Source organism: Pipra filicauda, unplaced genomic scaffold (assembly GCF_003945595.2).
Source record: "Pipra filicauda isolate LSUMZ 115617 unplaced genomic scaffold, ASM394559v2 scaffold472_size498715_pilon, whole genome shotgun sequence".
Lineage (NCBI taxonomy): Eukaryota > Metazoa > Chordata > Aves > Passeriformes > Pipridae > Pipra > Pipra filicauda.
In genome coordinates this window covers 110,746-131,707 of record NW_024104612.1, presented here as the reverse complement: position 1 = coordinate 131,707, position 20,962 = coordinate 110,746, and the positions used below count along the sequence as shown (strand labels likewise).

At 45.9% G+C, this 20,962-nt stretch overlaps 2 protein-coding genes across 6 annotated transcripts in view; one reads left to right on the top strand and one right to left on the bottom strand.

Annotated features, from left to right (window-relative positions):
* IFT140 (intraflagellar transport 140) overlaps window positions 1-4,182 on the bottom strand; it is a 79,727-nt gene extending 75,545 nt beyond the window's left edge. For 2 of the 3 annotated variants that reach the window (XM_027737913.2, XM_039386212.1), the window contains exon 1: window positions 3,872-4,078. The gene's annotated coding sequence lies outside the window, so the exon portion shown is untranslated. Of the gene's footprint in view, window positions 1-3,871; window positions 4,079-4,163 lie in introns of those variants that run through there. The other variant, XM_027737912.2, reaches the window with a different exon arrangement.
* Window positions 4,183-8,823: 4,641 nt separating this feature from the next.
* Window positions 8,824-20,962, top strand: part of CRAMP1 (cramped chromatin regulator homolog 1) — a 50,441-nt gene continuing 38,302 nt past the window's right edge. Inside the window, exons 1-2 of one of the 3 annotated variants that reach the window (XM_027737967.2) lie at window positions 8,824-9,132; window positions 11,255-11,604. In XM_027737967.2, the coding sequence (XP_027593768.1) occupies window positions 11,256-11,604 (349 nt within the window). In that variant the 5' untranslated portion in view covers window positions 8,824-9,132; window position 11,255. Of the gene's footprint in view, window positions 9,133-10,705; window positions 10,801-11,254; window positions 11,605-20,962 lie in introns of those variants that run through there. The other 2 variants (XM_027737966.2, XM_027737964.2) reach the window with 2 other exon arrangements.

The window sequence follows — 20,962 nt, the reverse complement described above, 5'->3', positions numbered from 1 at the left end:
GACAGCTGGTGTCCACTGGAACCCCCAGGCCTTCTCCACTGAGCTGCTGCCCAGCAGGGCAGCCCCCAGCCCGGGCTGGGGCATGGGGTTATTCCTCCCCAGGTGCAGGATCCTGCCAAGACCTGGTGAAAACCAAACCAAAACAAAAAAAACCCCAAAACTACAACCAAACAAACCATGAAAGGTTTAAAATACTCCTGTGACACCTAAGGGGAAGAGACCTTTTCTTCTGTGCAGCTAAACAGTGAGTTCAGAACCTGCAGGCACACACATGCTCAGCAGTGAGACTGGCTGAGGTTACCAGGATGTAAAACAGACATGAACAGACTCTTCTTTTAAGGCTTCTTCTCTTCAAACCTTTTGTCAGTGCCTAAAGTAACTAATTTGCTGGTCACTTAGGTTAGAAGGGTGGGCAACTGCTCAGTAAGTTGGCAGTTCTGTATCTTGCCTCTGACACTACAAGGAACAGCATGAACTACCAGACAGAGGAACAGTCAGCCTGCAGACAAGCGATTTCATCTTTCAACAAGATCCATCCACCTTTATCTTCACACTCTTTCAAAATCCTCAGTATTCCCAAAGTGGCACCCAGTGGGTCTAGTTTTATTGTCATGCAAACCCCCCCCCCCCAAATTCAAATAAAATTTTGTGTGTTTTTCATCTTGATTTCATATATTTTAAGTTTTCTCATATCTCCAGTTCTGTTCCAGAGTTCTGTATCCATACTACCACTTTAGTCCTTATTTTATCTGCTTCATTTTCTTCTAACAGGGGGAATATTTAGTCCATATTTGCATATAAGCTTTATCTGGGCTAAAAATTTGAATTAATAAAGAATTCCACTTTAGATTAAAATAAAAATGTGAGATGCCTAAAGGAAAACAAAACACCATTTGGTATGAAATAATGGTTTTATCAAAGAAACTATACAGCTGTAATGTCTACTCAACAGCCACCATTTTCTGCTTTTAAGTGTTCCTTGCATCCGTAGTCCTAAATATTACTTATTATTTTTCAGGTATTTCAGTCCCCTTCAGTAATGGAAGAGATTAAGTTTGTCAGTCTTCCAAACTGCATCTCTTGATCAGCTCACTAATATAACCATCCCTTTTGGCATTAATAGACAGCAAGAACAATTTTTCATCAATACTGTGTATATTTAAAAAGGCAGACTGGCACTTACTAAAACAAGATTCAGTGATATTGTCATGTAAGTTACAGACAATCCCTGATATACTTTCTATCATCACAATAACTATACAGAATTGTGCAGCAGACTGCTATACACAAATAAATAATTTGCTTACATACGTGGGTTACACAGTGGTGTAAGAATAACTAAACCAACATCCATTTGCTCTCTCTAATCTTGGGAATTCATTATTCATATATTTACTGTTGCTTCTAGCTCATGTATTTACACTGTAGCTTTGAGATGCCTCTTCAAAAGTCTTCAAGAAAAAAAAAGAAAACCAAGCAGCACTGCCTCTACAAATGATTCTGGCCCTGTACAGTCTATTTTTTTCAAGGTTTAAAAAAAAATAATTTCTGAAAAAGTTAACCACTTTGTGGCTTGGAATAGAACATGACCAAGCCCTGACACCTGGTCTCAGTAATCAGATCAGATGCACCTGAGAGACCGTTCTGAAACAAGCCACAGGCAATTTATGAAATCAGTAAGAGCTCATGGAATCACAGAATGGTTTGGGTTGGAAGGGACCTTTAAAGGTCATCTTGTTCCACCCCCTGCCATGGGCAGGGACACCTTCCACTAGCCCAGGTTGCTCCAAGCCCCATCCAACCTGACCTTGGACACTTCCAGAGATGGGGCAGCCACAGCTTCTCTGGGCAACCTGTGCCAGGGCCTCACCACTCTCATCATAAAACTTTTCTTCAGACTAAACCTACCATGTGCCCGTTTCAAACCATTATCCCTTCGTCCTGTCAGTACAGGCCCTGGTAAGAAGTCTCTCTCCATTTTTCCTATAAGTCTCCTTTAAATACTTGTTAAGGAAACTTCCCTGTACAACTCATCCAGGAGCTCCCCTGTCAGTCACCTGACCTGGGACCAAGGCCCCTGCACAGCTGCTCACCCCCCACACACTCAGTTTCCTTAACAGCTCCACCCCAGGTTTCCCAGAGCAGTCTCAGACATCCTGATCCTTAAAATAATTTAATCTTGGTGCAACAACAAAATAAAAACCCAAACTGGTGCCTCTGAGGAGGGATCCCGTACAAAGGAACCCCTGGGCTTTATACTCTAAGAGTGAGAAAGTCTGGGGGTTGTTGGCTCCTGTTGGGTCTCCGAGTGCCTCTCACCTGGCTGGGCCACAGGTCCCTGTGGCCTTTGTTATGTAAAGGGTTGGCAGTTCACAGCTTCTTGCCTGGCTCTCTGGCCACCCAGAGCTGAGCCTGCAGCTGGCACTGCAGTTGCACCCCAAGCTACCAGCACTGATTCCTCAGGATACTGGAAGGCCACAGTGATGTGCTCCTGGAGCCTTCTCTTCTCCAGGTGAACATCCCCAGCTGTCCCAGCCTGGCTCCAGAGCAGAGGAGCTCCAGCCCTCAGAGCATCTCCGTGGCCTCCTCTGGACTTGCTCCAGAGGAGCTCCCCATATCTGGAGGCAGCTCTGCAGGTGGGGTCTCACCTGAGGGGGCAGAGGGGCAGAATCCCCCCCTCCCCTGCTGCCCACGCTGTGGGATCAGCACAGGACATGGAGGGTTTCTGCATCCCAGCACACACAGACAAGGCATGTCCAGCCTCTCACCCACCAACACCCCCAAGTCCTTCTCAGGACATTTGGGAGTTATGGCAAATCAATAACCAGATTAAGAACTGAGTCCAAAACACATGTGCTCAAACCCAGGGGCAGGACTTTGCACTTGGCCTTGTTGAGCTTCATGACGTTCACAGAGATCAACATTAGACAGAACATTAATGACTGCTCCCAGAGGAAAGAGAGATTGAAGGTAATTCTCCGTCCCTAACCGGCCAGACACAAGCCAGGTCTAGTCCAGACATCATACACCAACACTAACTTGGCCCTGTGCTCATGATATCAGATCTTTTGGGGAAGTCCAGCCTTATTTCAGCGTTTGTCAGCTCACAAGTCAAACATCACCAGTACAGGGACCAATGCAGACTGATAACTGTCCATCATCTCAGAGCATGGGCAAGGGGTCATGTCTGTCTGCACCCACCCACCCAGACTTCCCAAAGAGTCTGTAATTTTAAGAGTAGGGGAAGATTATCTTCTGATATGAGGCAATTTCCCCCCAGAAAAACCTCTCAATTCATCACTTACAAGTTGACAGAGTATTTAAATTACAAAACAAATAGCTTTGATTTGCTGGGTTTGAATTTTCTGGGCCTTAGGTAGGGAACCTCGAGACTCCTATTGCTGCAAATGACAGTGGTGAGCCAGGACACCTGCACATACATCACAAGACAGTCAACAACGTTCAGGAAAACAAAAAAGCTATTCTGTCTTTGGGGACAATTCCTTGAAAACTGCTTTTATGCTGTCACAATATTATCAGCACAGGTAGCATTTAAGGGAGGCTTATCACGACTGGGTTTGGAGCTGCTACAGCCACCAGCCCCCACCTCCAGGCACACCGTGAAATGAGGTTTCTGCCCGCGTTGCCTCAACAGTGCCCTGACAAGACTCGACAGCTACCAAAGTAAAAGCAGAAGTTTTTCCTAAAACCTCTACCTATAAGAAACGTTGGCTTTTAAACCTGAAATTGTTCAAAACAGTCAGCCCCAGAAAAAAAGAAACAACACAAAACTGTGCTGTGCTACAAAAAGATGGTTAGTGACTAAATAAATACAGTCTCCTCTAAGTAGTAAAATAGACAGAGGAAAAACCTGTTTGAGTCCTGCCTCAGCCAAGAGGGCATGGAGCTGCGGGCCGCGCCCCGCGGGGGTCCCTCGGCCGGGCCGTGGCCACCCTTCGCCGGCCCAGAGCGGGCCCCGCGCACCCCTGGGCCCGAGCGGGCAAACACGGCCAAACACGCGTGTCCCGCCGCCACGTTCGCACCCGTGAGCGGACCCGCCCGCCCTCGGGACCGACCGCCCCGCACCTCCCACCGATTGCGACCGACCCGCGGCCGCGGGCGGGGCCGGGCCCGGCCCAGCCGCGCCCCCCGCCCGCTCTCACCACAGGCCGCGGCCGCCCCGCGATGCTCCGCGTTACCCCGACAACGCGCGGAAACTGCCGAGCGAGGCCGAGGAGCGGCGGGAGAGGCCGAAGACTCACGGAGAGAGGCGGAAAGTGCCGAGCGCGGCGGGGCCCGCGGCGGCCCCGAGCGGCCCTCCCGGAGTTCGGCAGCTCTTTCAGAGATTTTTTTTTTTTTGGGGGGGAAAGGGTTCGGTAACTTTTTAAGTTATTGACCGGGTTTTTCTAGTACCATCTAAGTGAAGACACCCCACAAAGCCCTCCTGCCCCTGCCCTCACACCACCGTGCACCTCCTCACAGAAGATGCAGAGTTGGAAGGGACCCACAAGAATCATCGAGTCCAACCCTCAGCCCTGCACAGGACCATCCCCAGAATGTGCCCCAGAGGATCAGCCAAACCCTCCTGGAGCTCTGGCAGCCTTGGGGCTGTGCCCACTGCCCTGGGGAGCCTGGGCAGTGCCCAACCACCCTCTGGAGGAAGAACCTTTTCCTGACATCCAACCTGACCCTGCCCTGACACAGCTCCAGCCGTTCCCTGGGTCCTGTCCCCGGTCCCCCCAGAGCAGAGCTCAGGGCCTGCCCCTCCTCAGGAAGTTGGAACTGCAGGGAGGTCTCCCCTCAGTCTCTTCTTCTCCATCTGAACACACCAAGTGTCCTCAGTGTCCTCACACGGCTTCAAATCAAGACCCTTTCCCATCTTTGTTGCTCTCCCTTGGATGCTCCTCAGCACCCCAGGTACGGCCCAGGTCAGATACAGCCCAGCCCTCGCCCACACTGGGCCTGCAGCCAACCCTAACAGCCAGGTTTACCCAACACCTTCAGAAGAGGCAATTCAAGACCCAATCCCCACAGCACTGTCCAGTCTAAAGTCACTTCTAATTCCTCTGAAGTCTCAACACTTCCGTGCAGATGAAAAGCAGCCACACCTGGTACACCTGTGACCAGCAGCTCCTGCATGCTCTGAGGTTGGCTGGCCACGTGTAACATGTAATTTATGTGGTGTTTATCACAGTTTCCTTTTACAAATATGCAGCAATTATTGGGACTCCGCTGGGGAAAAAAAAAAAAAAGGCATCCCAACTTGTTAGCAAGTAGGAAAAAGTACTGGGTGGGAGGCACACTGCACTGAAACACAGTGTTTCTTTCAGAATTACGGGCAGGCTTCAGGTAGAGAGGGAAAATACTGACTTTAGACCTTACTATAAGCCAGGAAGACCCACAACCAGAGCAGCAGAACTGACAAAATCCTGTTTCCTGGAGCTTTTTATCTTCTCCTGTGCAGCTCTGACACAGTCATTTATGACATCTCTTCAGAGTGGATCCTTGGACATGCAATAGCCCCCTCAGCTCACTCAGGTGCCACTCCTGAAGCAGAGTCAGCAATTCATCTCTTGCCTCTGCCCATCTGACTGTTCTCACGGTGCCCACAGAAGCTTTGAGATCATGGCTGGGCTTCGTGAACGAAGATTTGGGAAAGGTCTCTACCCACGTTTGTTGCAAGCGTGCTGGTGGCTAAAAAGGCCAATATGAGACAGGCATGTCCGGTTGCAAAAGGCACAGCAGAAAGACTCCTTAGGTGGTAAATTCTGCAAGGCACGATTCTTTCTGCGTTGCCTTTTCTCCTCAAGGCTGATCCTGCGTGCTTTCTCAAAGGCATCAGCAGCGTTATAGATGGTGTGTCTCCAGGCGTCCCAATTGGAGGCCAGAGTAGACCAGTTATGGTGATCAATGTGGCCAAGGCTGAGATGTTGTTTGAGGCAGTCCTTGTATCTTCTCTTCAGGGCTCCTCTCTTGCGGCAGCTGATGGCAAGTTCACCATAAAGCAAGATCTTAGGGAGGCGGTGGTTGGTCCTTCATCCTGGAGACGTGCCCTGCCCAACGCAGCTGTGTTCTCAGCAACATGGCCTCAATACTTGTGACTGCTGCTTGTTCTAGAACAGATGGATTGGTCACATCATCTGACCAGTGGATGTTTAGGATTGAAAAGCTTTGAGATACCAGACTGGAAGTTGAGGATTTGGGCAGACCATGTGCAGATGCCTTGTTTTCTCAGACAACCAGGCTAATAAGGAAACTATTGCAACTACATGGTACAATCGAGTCAGAAATACACAGCCAGCTGGAGCATCAAACAATCATTTAGCTTATCATCCCTTTCTGGGCTGTAATAAAAATAATCTAAATAGCCCACTGACTGTCTCTGCTCAAGTGACCACTTTAGAGCTGTCAGAATTGGCTGGTTCACTGTTAGACAAAATTTTGCCCAATAACTCAACTACATATCCCTACTTATGCAGGCTTTTAAATTTTCCTGCCCTTCAATAATCAACAGAGAAGCTCTGCTTCTATCCTAAACAGACAAATGAACATGGCATCCTAGGATCCTAACATCTTCCCTCCTGAGTACTGCACTCAAAGAATCATATAATCTCAGAACGGTTTGGGTTGGAAGGGACCTTAAAGATCATATAGTTCCAATGCCCTGCTACTGTAAAAGATGCCTAACAGTTGCTAGTCCCTAAAATCCCAGGACAGGCTGCAGCAGTGCAGCTGCACACAGTGCATTTCCTCCCCTCCTCTAAGGGCTTGACCTCACAGACTGAGAGAAAAGTAAAGTTGCATGACTAGGTGCTTCCTATTCTGTAAGCAATAAGGGATTAACAATAGCAGCCTGTGCTTCCATTGAAATCTTCTTACTTGCATGGGAAAGAACTGCTTTAGCAACACAAAGATCATTTCAGATCTTTTGCCAGAATAAACAATTTAGGAGCCTTTTAAGAACAAATTAATTATAAATGAAATGTAGTAGCTTCTAAGTTACCTAAAAGGAAAATACAGAACAACATCCACTTTACTGGTAGTTTTTACATCTAAGATCTTTAGAAGAGTATTTCCATGTTATAATTGGTGATTATCATGCAAATTAGATGCAAAATTAAAAGCATCTCAACATAAAGTATTAACTTTTTTCTTTCTGCTGGACAGTTCTGCCTTGCTTGCTCTATTTCTAATAAACATGTAATGTGTTATTCATACCTTAAAATACACAGGCTGTGAGATGAATCCTAGTTAATGTTCTTGTTTGGCCTAGAAAACCATGGCAACAAACACCGGAAGACTATTTGCATTTTGTAGCTGCGCAGGTCTGTCAAAGTAGAATAGTGGGGAGGGCCTGTGATCAAAAAAGAACAAATGGAAGTTCAAGTGTCTTTTGACTTCTTACCCTACCCCCTGCCTCTCAGCTCTTGTCCAACTCCTTTTCAGTCAGCCTTTCTTTCACAGACATTTACACACATGAGCAATTTCACACCTTAACAGTCCACCAGAGGCAATGGGGCTATTCAAGCATGGAAAGTTATTTACATGCAGAGAGAATAGAAACTTTCAACTCTGGAGCTGAACGTAACTCCATGTCTCTCTGCAAAAGCATCATGGAAATACATGGCACTAGAGATGCAAAACCCATCGCTTCCTGACTATACTGTTGAATTTATCCTGACTATACTGTTGAATTTATCCTGACTATACTGTTGAATTTATCCTGACTATACTGTTGAATTTATCCTGACTATACTGTTGAATTTATCCTGACTATACTGTTGAATTTATCCTGACTATACTGTTGAATTTATCCTGACTATACTGTTGAATTTATCCTGACTATACTGTTGAATTTATCCTGACTATACTGTTGAATTTATCCTGACTATACTGTTGAATTTATCCTGACTATACTGTTGAATTTGGTTGTGGTCAAGCCAAGGAGCAAAAATAAACCATATAATCTTGTGCCAGATTATAACAAAACCAAAAAAAAGTAGATTTAAATACAAAGCATTGATTTAAAAAAAAAATTCTAATTATAGCAGTACACTTAGTTACTCCCAGAGAAGTTTTACAGCATATTTGCAGTTTATGATGCAGAGCCCAAGGCGTGTTCAAGTTTAGTTCACCATCACAGTTGAAAAACTCTCCATGGGAGCCCAGTCTTCCAGAATTTAGATACCATCACGAGGTTCAAATAGCTATGACTTTGATTTCTAAGTTTCAGCTTACAAAGACTTTCCTCAGAAGAGAAAGCTAAGGCATCCTTTCCTGCTACGAGAGACACAAAATTTAAAAAAAAAAAAAAAAAAAGGGAGGGGTAGCGCACCAAGCAGAGCAGAGAGAGGGGGGCGGGCGGGCCGGCAGCGCGTGGGGAGGGGGGAGAGGTAGAGGAGAAGAAGGAGGGCAGCGCCGAGTCGGGGGCAGCGCGCAAAGACGTAAAGACAACAGACCAACACCGGTTCGGTGCGAGAGCACCTCTTCCCCCGGTCGCAATAAATACCCCGCCGTATGCAAATCACTCGCTCGCTGACCAATCGAATCCGGAGGGCTCGGCTGTGGGGCGCTCGATTGGTTTTCCCTTTAGCCAATCAGCACCCGATTCACGCGCCTCGCCCCGCCCCCTGCCTTCCCCGCCTCTTCCTTCTCCCGGCGCTGTCGTCACGCGCCCCGCGCCGCGCTCTGTTTGGCTGGCGCTGGCGCCACAGCCCCGCCCCCCCGGCCTCGCTCCCGCCCGGAGCGGGCCAATAGGACGCGGCGGTCGGGGCGCTCCGCGGGGCCCGCGCGCCGCGGCCCTGCCCCTCGGCCAGGGCTGGGCGAGCAGGAAGCGGAACCGCCGCGGCTCTGGCCCGGCCCGAGCCCAGCGCGGCCGCGCCCGCACGGACGGAGCCAGCCCGGCACGGACGGGAGCCGCGCCCGTGGGCAGACGGTGAAGCCGCGGGGCGGGAGCAGCCCGTGGAGAGAGGTCGGCCCCACGGCCGCCAGCAAAGCTGGGAGGGCCGCTGGGCTCGGCGCCGGCCGCCTCCCGAGCTGGCGGGTCTGGGCGCAGCCCGGGGGTGCCTGGGGCTGAGGGAGCCGGCGGCGGAGCCAGAGTACGGAGGCTGCGCGGCGGCGTTGATGCGGCAGGTGAGGCCGGCGCGGGGGGACCGGCCCGGCGCCGCTCTCCCAGGGCGCGGCGGCGCTAGGGGGACGCGGCTCTGCGGCTCCCGTGGGAGGGAGCGGAGGGACGGCCGAGAGGTGTGGAGCACCAGAGCAGCGAGGCTGAGGAGGTTTTCTCTTCGGGAGCAAGAGGAACATGGTGAAAACGAAAGGAGAAAGCGGCTGAGACGGGGACACTGGGCTTAGGGCGCTGCCGGAGGGCTCAGGCAGAACGCTAGAAGGAGCCAGCAGTTGGGAAGTGGGATTTGCTACTCTGGTAAGGAAGCGTCCCCAAGGAGTGTGTCTTTGGTGTCCCCCAGCTAATCTCTGGGGGATGCCTGTGGGTGTATTGTTTAATTTGCAGCAATAAAGCCAGGCTTGGAATTATTTAAACCTTGCTTACATGAAGTTTTCGAGCACAGGCTGTCAGAACTGTAAGAATTCTGTCCTCAAAATAACGGGAAACACTGCAGCTTTTGGTGTATGGAGAATCAGTCAGTAACTAGGGACCTGTCAGGTGAATAAATAACCAAGTTTCAATACGAGTTTAGATCCACAGTTCAGATCAGTTTATTGAGCGTTTGCGAAGAGAGGAACCTTGCCCAACAAAATTCTGGATCGGTAAGTTCAGTGGTTTAGCTGAAAATTAGAGGGAAAAGTATCATTTTCGAAGTAGGAATACAACCCATAAAGAGTAACCTCACAAGTTTGTAGGCCATATCAGGTTGATGCATCTTCTTTCTTTTGAACCTCCTTATCCTGATGTCAGCCTAACCCGTAGTCATTCCAATGTTTGCGATATTCAGAATTTTCTTCTCCTATTGGTTTTTATCTTTCCCTTGATGGAGGTTGGATGGTGGCTCCTGCCATGGTGACAAGGCAGCTGCATCCCAACTGCTGCTCCTTGCTGGGCGCTGTAAGTGGTTCTTTCTTGGAGGATGACTTCTTTTAGGTATGGTGTCAGTAATATTTCTACACTCTTCAAGGAAAACCCAAACAGTTGTTGGATTTTAACAGATAATGTGGTTTAATGCCTTAAGCTTGCGTGCATATCTCACGCTTTGTTCCAAGTATTTGAAAAAAAAAACTTCAGAATTGAGAGGATTTGTGAAGCCAGCACAGCGAGCGGTCATCCCAGCAGCTGGCCTGAGCGTCGGGTTCGGGGTGGAACATGAGAGATGCCTTGGGGGAGCCCAGGGATGCTCCCCTGGCACACGAGGGTTCAGAGCTGCCCTGCTCAGGCGAGGTCTGGGCGAGGCAAGGGCGCACAGGCCGCCACAGGTGCCTCCGGAGTTTGTTGCCCTCCAAACTGGGGGGGGAGGGGAATTAATGAATGGGGTGTCATTAATTATCCCCCCGCGCGGGCGGCGGCCGGGGGTGCCGGCCCGGGGAGCCGGTCCCGCTGACAGCCCACGGGGTCGGCGCTGCCCGGCGGGAAGGAGCGCGGGGAGGTGCGGGGTGGGGGCGGAGGGGAGCGGAGCGGAGGGGAGCGGGAGCCTCGGCCGGTCCCAGTCCCAGACACACTCACACACACTCACACACACACACACACACACGCGCACACACACACACACACAGAGAGAGAGGAGGAGAAGCCGCCGCCGCATCCAGGAGCATGGATCCCCCCCCCGCAGCGGGCCGGGCAGCGGCTCCGCGGTGAGGAGAGAGGGCAGCGAGCCCCGGGTCCGCCCCGGGGGGTGCGATGGGGCAGCGGCGCTGCCCCGCTCGGCTTTGCCGGGCCGGCGCTGCCGCTCCCCGGGCACCGGCCGAGCGCTGCCGCACACCCGAGTTTGGCCGGGCGGATTTCTCGGCCGAAGGCGGCCCAGAGCCTTTCAGGACGGGGCCGGGGGGCTGCCGGGGGGGCCCGGCTGCCGTTTGGGCCGGTTTGGGGAGGGTTGCGGCGGGGCTTTCCCTCTCCCGCCTTCGGCACAGGTTGTTGGGTCGGGACAGCTAACGAAAGGGGATTTAGTAACAAACAACGGCGGCCATGTTGAGAGGAATTTCTGCAGCTAAACTTCTCCCCTCTCAGCCCAGGGGTTTCTCTGCCTCCCCGGGGGGCTCCCCGGCCTGACTGTGTGCCCCCCTCTTTTCTCTCTCTGCTCCCCCGCAGGATGACAGTGAAACTGGGAGAGAGCAGCGGGGAGGAAGGGGTGAAAAAGCTGGGCAAGAGAGCAGGAGGAGATGAGGAGTCCCTGGAAGAAGAAGGGGCAGGAGGAGGAGGAGAGGCAGCTCCAGGCAGCAGCAGCACAAAGAAAGAAGAGAAGATCATTAACAACAACACTACCAGCAGCCCCCCACCGAACCCCAGCTTGTCGCCGGCCCCGGCCTCCCTCCAGCCCTCCCACAGCCAGGACCAGCATCATTTTCTCAGGTCCAGCGTCAGACCTCAGAGCAAGAGGCTGAAGAAGGATTCCCAGGCATCCTCCTCGGTTGGCAGCAGCACTGCTGGAAAAGGCAAAGGTACAAAAAACATACAGACAAGGGGGGTGGCAAGGAGGGGAGGCACCTGTGGGGCTATGGGTTGTCATTCTTCTTCTGTGGATGCCATCTTTTGTTTGGTTTTGGGAAGGTGTTTTGGGGCTTGTTTCTCACAGTAGCTGAAATCTTCTTTGTGTCCCAAGGCTTCAGCTTCTCTGCTGCCCACTGCTCTCTCTGCACTTCCAGAAATGGGGAGTCTGGATGTGTATGTGGGGAAGGAAGAATTCTCCATTATTGAAGCAAATCTTTGATTTCTGCATTTCATCTCTCTCAAGTTTGAGGAAATGCCTGTATTTTGATTAGGAAATGAGACTCTAGATAGCTGTGTAATCAGGTGGCTGCACTCTGAATTCTGTTCTTAGATAATAACAAAATATTCACTAGGTGCTGCTTAGCAAAGGGTAAAAAAAAACAACCCATGGGACATTGGTGATTTACCCCAGTTATTTCTATGATCCAAATAAGTATTTTGGAAACAGCTATGAAATACATATATTGCCGTATTTGTTTCTAAGGTTTGGAGAGTCCCATGTTTCTTTTTCAGAACAGTTCGGGTATTTCAATGTAATTTGAGTTTATATTAAGATTGTTTTGTATACATCTGAATGTCTGTAGGTGCAGACATACACGCACCTGCTTTTTCACTTAAGCGTTGGAGACAAGAATTTGATTTTTTCAGAGCTGTTTCTAACTTGAGTAGCTGGAAGGCAGCAGGGATATTTGAATATCTTGGTGCTATAGTGTGCTCAGCAGTGACTGGATGACATCTCAGCACTGCAGTTGAGCTGTACTTGAGCCTAATTTTGGATACTTTATGCAAAAGTACTCAAGTGTTATTTTCCATTAATTTTTGAGAAAAACAGCACTCAAAGATTTCTTCAGTATCTGAAATAATGAAGTTTACTCTTGTCTGCTAAATTGGAGTATAGCTCCATGGAGCATAACTGTGTCCTGGAGGTTATCTCACTCTGTTCCATCACAGGGTTGTGCACATGCTGGGCATTAAGTAAGCATTACAGTTATGATAGTTTTGTGTTGCAGTAATAAATCAGTGCAAATTGGGATATTTTGGTTATTGTCATATCACAAAAAAATTCTTGAACTCCGTTGCTTGACAGTTTATATAATTGACTAAAGTATTTTTGAATACCGTGGTAAGTCCTCTTTAATGTCTTGAATGTTAAGTGAAAACTCTCTACATGGTGTTGGAGGACAGAACAGAAAGGCCTATGTAATTTTTTTCCTAGTTGCATGAAACCAAATAAACAGATGGAATACCCAGGAGTGTTTAGCTTCAGATAATTATTTCCAGGGTCGTAAATAGTATTAGATACAAGGAGGTGTTTCTTTGAAATGCATCTGGTCCATAATTGACAAGTTGAATATATCCACTTGAAATTATTCCATTGCTTTGGAAGCGTATAGACGTGTGAACAAATACATGGGTCTTTGTGTAAGTGTTTATTCATGTTTGTGTATTCGTACGTGAACATTCATTTCTAGTTTTAGAGCAGCAGAACGATTTTTAACTAGGTGTATCAATAAAATAGAAAAGGAGATTTCCTTCATTTTTGCAATTCAGACTCCAAAACCACCCTAATAAAGCTACATACAGAACAGAAAATATTATTTCAGTAATCCGTCACAGATAGCGCTTGTAATTGCTGTACCTGGCTACGTTGTGAGCTTTGGGGGAACTTCTTAAATCATCAGGAGTGACAGTTGGTAGTGGATTTGCGCTTTTCACTTCTGGAATTGTTAGACCAGCCACAGCTCTGCCTGGTCAGGTTTGGTGTGAATGTGTCAGATTGATTGATTTCTCTGATATGGTTGAGATGATAACCGTCAGATATTAGAGAACAAAGTCATGGAGTGGGATCCTCTCTAATTTGAGTTCTTTATGTTCAGAGATGCATAATGAGAGGTTTTCCAGGCTTGTCTGAATTCTCCGCAGTGGAATGCCTTGTGATCAGAATTCATAGTGCCCTGTATTCTGAGTGAAGTGTCTCACAGAGCCAGCTTGGGATAGGGCAGGATTTAGGATAGGGTGGAGACTGCTAAGAAAGATTAGACTTAAATCTTTTCATTCGCTGTCCCACCATCTTTCTCCTTTCTCTGTAAGTATAAAAATGATAAAAAGCTGGAACGCATGTGCTTTGGATCAGCTCTGGAAGCTTTTCCATTATTTCACAATCAAGGTGGTGGCTGCACAAGTAACTCTGGCACTGGCCAGCAGGAGTGATGAGACCACACTTACACTTGGTCCAGAGAAACCAGAAACTTGTTTTTGTTGTAGTCATTCAATAATGACACTTAAAATTTTATTGAAGTGATTCGACTTCTAGAACCTGTGCATTCTAGACTAAAAACGCTCTCACTTGGTAGTTTTTAAAGAGTGTAATCAGTGTGCTTAATTTCTTTCGAATGGTAGTTGCTTGTCCTCATCATATCTTCAAAAGAGTTTTGAAAGTAGTGGTTTTTTCTATGTGTTGCAAATTTCTTTTTACTTTTGGCATTTGTGCTTTTAGGGCCCTTAACTGGAGCAGACAAATTATTGATAAACTTGACAGTAAACTGTAGCAAGAGTTTGCCCACTCAGCAGCTACTGACTTTCAGTTTTATCTTACTGTGGTTCAGGGAAAACTGCTCTTAATAATTCTCAGATTCTGCCTACTAGTGTATATAAACATGTTGCTAATCGTCAGATTGTCCTGACATACACTCTTTAATTGCACCTTTGGATCCTGTCTCTTGCTTTTTGTTTACTGAGGTGCACTTTTGAGTTTAGGGCAAAAATTACATAGAAAGCGGTACAGTAAAATAAAGTTTGAAAACTATTTGACTTCAACAGCCAATCCATTTAGAATTGCGGGAAGGTTTATCAAATTTCCTGCACGAATATCTAAATATCTGCCTTTTTTTTTTTTTTCGGAATGGTTATGATACTATTTTCAACTGTTGGTCATCTTTTTATTTTATTTTCAAGTTCATAGTCTACACCTCAACTGGTGTATGCCTTTTGAAGTATGAAGTGAGTCTTCAAGTGACTTGCATGAAACCGTAGGAGTAACTTGAAGGACTAGTGGAGTGGAGACAGTTTGAGAGTTCCAATGCAAGGAGGTTTATTGAGGGAGAAGATGCAGAACAAGTTAAGGTTGCTGATAAAGAGGGATTGCTTGGAGTCCGCTTCTTCCATCCATGCCACATGGTTGCTGAGCACAGGTGTTAAGGTGTGCTTTTGTCCGTAAAGCCAGAACAGATGGAATACACATGTGTAGGTTGTGGCCACTTTGGTAAAAGCCAGTGTGGGAATACATGGCCATCGTGTGCTGTGGATGTAGCTTGAACTAGAGTAGAGTATTCCCATTTCCATGCTTTCATCCATTTTCTGAGTGCAGGATGAAGTCAGGAGGAGTAGCTAATGGTGATGAGCTGAAGCTTGAAGATGTGTTTCATGCTGTTGCTCTGGATTTATTCCTAAAATGTGTAGAATGGCTCAAAAAAGTATTTGCAAAAGTATTTGCACTAATAAGCAGCTCTTTCTTGAAAAAAGAATTATTCAGCTGAAAGCACTAGTTGAATTAAAACATTCCATTTTTTGGGATGGTATAGAACGTGGTCGGAAGCAGTCTAGTTTCAGCACATCAAAGTTGCATGTCCCAGTAGCATGTGGTTAAATCAACTACAGCCTTTTCCTGTGGAGAGGATGTATGTACCAAAACACCTGATGTGTGTACTTATATTGTGTTTTATTGTATCTTCCCAAGTTCATATGTTGTAGCCTTCATTTGAGATGTCATTCCTCCAGCTTTATTTCTCTAGGACATGAATCACTGTTCAAGGACTATTGTACAGTCCCTTGTTCTAACATTTTCCTGAATTCTGTCCATCTCTTTTGCACTCCGTACCTCTCTTTCCATCCTACCCTGACATGCTTTCATTCATTCTTTGCCCTCCCAGTTACCCCAGTTCTGCCTTCCTCCCTTTGGAAGTGGCTCAGGACCAGGACTGTGCAGTATCTCAGCCCACAGCATAAGAGGAGGGTTTTCTCCTGTGCCCTGTGCAGCAGGTACTGAACTCTGACAGGTACCTGCCTGCAGGGCTGCACAGCCGCGAGGTTTGGATGGAACTTCATGCTGGGCTTTACGGGTGTTTTCTAATGGAAGAGCAAGAGAATAATGGTTCACTGGAGGTGGAGGAGTAAGCAAATGTATAATAAACCCTGTTTATTTTTTATAGCTCTGCTTGGTTGGCTTAGATAGTGCTGCCTTTCATACATTGTATATTGAACATATCCTGTCTGGGCAGAGGCAAACCATCAGTATAGTTTTGTTAGGAGGCTCCTGTTGATAACGGACACTGGGTATGTTTTAAACACATTCAGCTATCTCTTGGTTGTGCTAATTTTGCAACTGGTAGGAATTAGAGGAAGGTAGGCTACGTTTATCCCTGTAGGACAGGCACCCGTTGACCCTGAGATGAGCTCAGCCGATGAGAGCAAGGTGCCAGTAACACCAAGGTCTCAGGTGCAATCCTGGTGTGGGCCGCTCTCTTAAGAGTTGGACTCAATGGTCCTTGTAGGTCCCTTCCAACTCAGAATATTCTGTGATTCTCTGTTTCAAACTTTGGAACACTATATGCCGTAGCCATGCCATAAGGTATAAGCTGTCCTAGACCTACCCTTCTCAGGACTTCATGCTGTGCACTGTAGAGACATACAGGGTAGAAACTAGCACTGAAAATGAAGTTTTGACTTGCGGGGAATGTGTCTGTCTCTCTCCCTCTGTCATCTGCTTTTTCTTCTTAGCTACAATTGCTGGAGACAAAAGCAGATTGGTGCTAGCCTGCAGCTCTCTTGGGCTGTCCTTCTAGGGGCTTCACTTAAATTCCTACAGCACGCACTTTCTGTTCTTCACTGCAGTACCCAATGTAATATCTGTAATGGCTAGACAAGGGGCTCATTTACCAGCGATCAGAAAAAGAGTTTGTATGTTTGTCTTTGATGTCTTTTTCATTAAAATTGAGAAGCGAATGCTCAAGGAGGAATACTCTGTCGTGAGAACAGCAGAATGCATTCGAAGCTCCTGAAAAGGGCAGATCACAGCACCTCACCCAGCTCTGGTGGCATTGGATTTTTTGTTTTGAATGTATCTCGTACCATAGGAGAATGTTTTGAATGTATTCTCGTACCAGAGTGTCGTACCATAAGACTGCTAAGCATTAATGCAGGTTTTTGACAATAAAATACACACTCGAAGCTGTTTTCTGGTGTGGCCTCCTTAATGGCAATCTTCACTGAAACCCTGTTTGAAGGTGATCTTGTGTAATTTAGCCTTGCTGTTGGCTCCTGTAGAACCCAAGAGAGAAGAAGAAAGAGTTTTCTGAAGAAAAGTTCCTGGCATGTTGCAAGTGTCCTGTACTTTTGGGGAGTGAGTTTGTCCTAACACTCAGCCTTTGGGCTGTGGTCTGCAAGAGTTTGAACACGTTGTCTCCTTTACAAAGGCATTCCTTGATGGATGTTCCACCTACAGTGACTGGTGACTCCTGAGGAAGTTGAGATGTCATGAACTAAGCCCGTGGAACACCAGTGAGAGAACCAGCCTATGTGTTGGGATTAACTGTGGGGATTCCAGCTTCTGTGTGTGGAATCTGTCACAGAAGATATGAATTAGCAGGCCTGTAAGAGCCAGCATGGAAGACTGAAAAGCAAACACTTGAGATGCTACATGGAGTCTGGAAGGAAGAACTTGTGGCTGTAGCTATGATACGACCCTGATACTGTCAGTGTTTCAGTTATTTGATACCTGCATGTTCCATTGTCATTTTCATATCAGACTCTTAAACTGCAGTCTTTGAATCCCTTTATATAAATTTTTGCAAGTGTTTACATTTTGCTTAGAGCTACAGAGCCAGCTTTTTCCACAGGAATGTATTTTGAGATGATGTTATACCAGTCATAGATAAATGAAGTTCTAATAATGGGGCATATAAATGGGTGAGAAGGCTGGATAAAAGGAATCAGTGTTTCTCTGAAACATGGGTGTTCTGATCTCTGATTTTGTTGGGGGTTACAGTTCAAATACCAACTACAAAAACATGATATCTTTGCAAACTGTGGGTTGAAAGCTGAGGGAAGATGCTGAGAACTTACACATCCAAATGTCTGCCTTGAACCTTGTATGCCGATGCTGGTGCTCTGATGCACCTGGAGCAAAGGGAAGGAGTTGTCATGGCTGTCATGGTATGGATGTCCAGGCCAGTGGCTGGGTGATGCAGGATGAGTAGACGGGGGGAAAGTCCAGCTTGTCTTTGTCTCTTCTGCATGTTCTCCTTTTTTTATAAATAACTTTACTTAGAACAAGCACCAGAGCAGGTTGTTGGAGTGAGCCCCCTCCTTCTCCCCAGCGTTCTGCAGCAGTAATGGTATGGTTGGCCTTAGGGGACCTTCTTGTTTTAATGTGTTGCTGAAGTTTTAAATTGTCTGTTGTTGGGAATTAATCATAGAATCATCAGTCATTAGTGAGGGGATGAAAGCTCGTTAGCCGTCCTCTAAAAAGAATCTCATACAGCAAGATTGAAATAATGAATTTATGGGGAGTAATTTGATGATGTATGGTTATTTTTGCTTTTGCCTTTTATCCTGAGTTGGTTTCTAATACCATGTTTTAGAATATGGTGCATTCCATTGCCATACCAAGATCCAGTGTACTCCAGGGTGGATTGGGACAACCCAATCATAAATATTACCATGCACAGAAGTAAGAAGGTTTATGCAGAGGGGTAATAGAGCAAACCCCTTTGTTCCTGGAATAATTAATTGGCACATAAGATCTCTGTAGAAGTGACAGGATATTCGAATTTTTAGATCTTCATATATAATACTCTGAACAATTGCCTGGATGGTAATTTATTTGTATTTAAAACAAAAAAGATTCTGATAAACTTCTCAGCACTACAGTTGGTTTTGTAGAATAGTCAATGTACATAAAGGAACAACAGGTGAATTATGAGCTACGTGTCCTGTGTAGAAGTTGAATCAGTATCAATATCAGCATGTCCTCAACAGAACTCCTCAGTCCATCTTTTATCTACACCTAAAATGTAAGTGGAAATGTACTGAACTTTAAATTCTAATAAGACCAGGAAGCCGTCACTGATGGATACTTCAGCTTCTTATGCTTTTTAATAGTGAAAACTTCATATGTACCAAATGCACTGAACAGTCTTCAGAAAATCCTTGATAAGATCTGATCTTTAGGCAGACTTAGGATTTTACTTACTTGAGTAAGTATTAAAGAAACCCCCCAAACAACACAAAAACCCCAAACAAAAACCAACCACCCAACAAACAAATGAACCCCCCATATCCTGCATTCATTTTTCTCCTGAAGGATTTCTCAGGAGTTAGAGGGCTATGATCAGAGTAGTGATCCAGTGACACTAGAATCTTGTAACTGACTTCTGATAAAGGACATCTTTTGTGTTGGGAGCTGGTATCAACAGGAAATGGGAGATTGAGTTTGGGGACCGATGTGTTTGAATTCCCTCTTCTTGACCAAAGATGTATATTCTCTACCATGCAAGTTGTGATATTCCAATCTCACATTTGCAGAATAAAGAAGTGTCAGTTCTGTGTCTGTGTTGGTTTTCTTTTCAGCCATCTGTTAAAGTGCTCAGTTTTTTCTTGTGGTTTCCTTTTTTTAAAGGATTTACCTCCTCATTGCCAGAATTAAATGGTTTAACTTTCACTTATTTTATTAGTGGCTGATGAAGACTTTAGAAAGTAGAGAAGCTGTTTACTTGAGAATTTGTTTTAAGTGCATTTTCTTCTAGATATCTAATGGTTTTTCATGTCTTGTCTTACATGCTTCCCTGTAGTTACAATAATTTTCTTCACAAGAGTCAAATAGTCATCCCTAAAAAGAAAAGAAAAGTTAACCTCAAAATGGTCACAATATCATATTTTATATCAAGTAAATAGTTATTGTATGCAGGAGAAAAATGTACTTTTGCACACCTTACTCTCTTCCAGGTTTGATGTAAAATATTCTCTGTTACTGAAATAAACCAGCTTCTTTAGGATTTGGAGAAATATTATTTTGTCACCCAAAGGAATTACTTTCAAATTGCAACTGAATTGTTAGGATTTACGTACAAGTCTTCCAAATCTCTAAAGCACACCGAGCCTGTCACAGCTGATTCTTCTGATACTCTTTTTAAAAATAATATTAGGATTATCAAACTGGGATATCTGGGTTCTTGAGTAAGATATATATGTGTATAAAACATTGGCTTTGTCAGTAAAAAATCTGCTTTGTGTAATTGAATTCGAAAAGATAACTTTTTAAGTCTAAATATGAAAGAGAGAATTGTGCCGATATGTATAAAAGTTGGGGAACTGGTTGGGACTGTTGTATTGTACAAGCTGGGTGTATAAGCCAATAAACCAAGGCAAGCCAATGTATCATGAGATAAAATATAAAACATAAAGGGCAGTAACTAGAGAATGGAAAGTGTAATGGGCATTCTTTATAATGAGCAATGAATGTTAGTGTTAAACGACTTCTGTTTTATTAAGTACATGCCTGCACTGATAGGGACAGTCAAATCTTAACTAAATACTTCTTAATAAAATTAAAGATAATATATTTTGGAAATATAAATTACTGGGAATGGTTACATTCTTATGGAAAAAAATGGGTACATTTTTGGGAGGTGTCCCTGGTTTTTGGATTAACACTCTGATAATCTGTTAGAGTGTCAAACCAAGCATGATATTTGGTTTGTAGATTTTCCATCCCATTTTCTCCCTGGCCCTCTAATTGAGTAAACAGCAAATTCTCTCAGTTCCATTTGACATCATTCTGATTTTAGTATTTCCAATCTTCATATCTCTCTTCTGATTCATGTTCTTTGGGTGCCGATAACTGATGAAGGGACGACCAAGATGACACTTCTGTGCCTTTTAAGGAAAGCCACAGCAGGATTTGGGGAAGGAGAAGGGGTTGGGACATGCCAGTCTTTGGGATACCTTGAGTTATTCTAGATGGGCCATGTCAGAGATGGTGCTCTGAGGATCCTACACTGTGGATCAGACTGTGGAAATGCTGATCCATTGTGTGATGAACTAAAGCCAACATCTCTCAGTCAGTCCCTTACCACAGTTATTCCAGAGGCAAGAGGATCAAAACCAAAGACAAGGATGTGACATTACATGTATTTTCCTCACAGTCATGAGTTTACTCTGTTGGTCAGCTCCCTGTTCAGCACTGCTCAGGAGCTCCCTGGGCTGCAGAGCAATGACTGCAGAGTTCACCGGCATGCAAGTATCAGAGAGGGT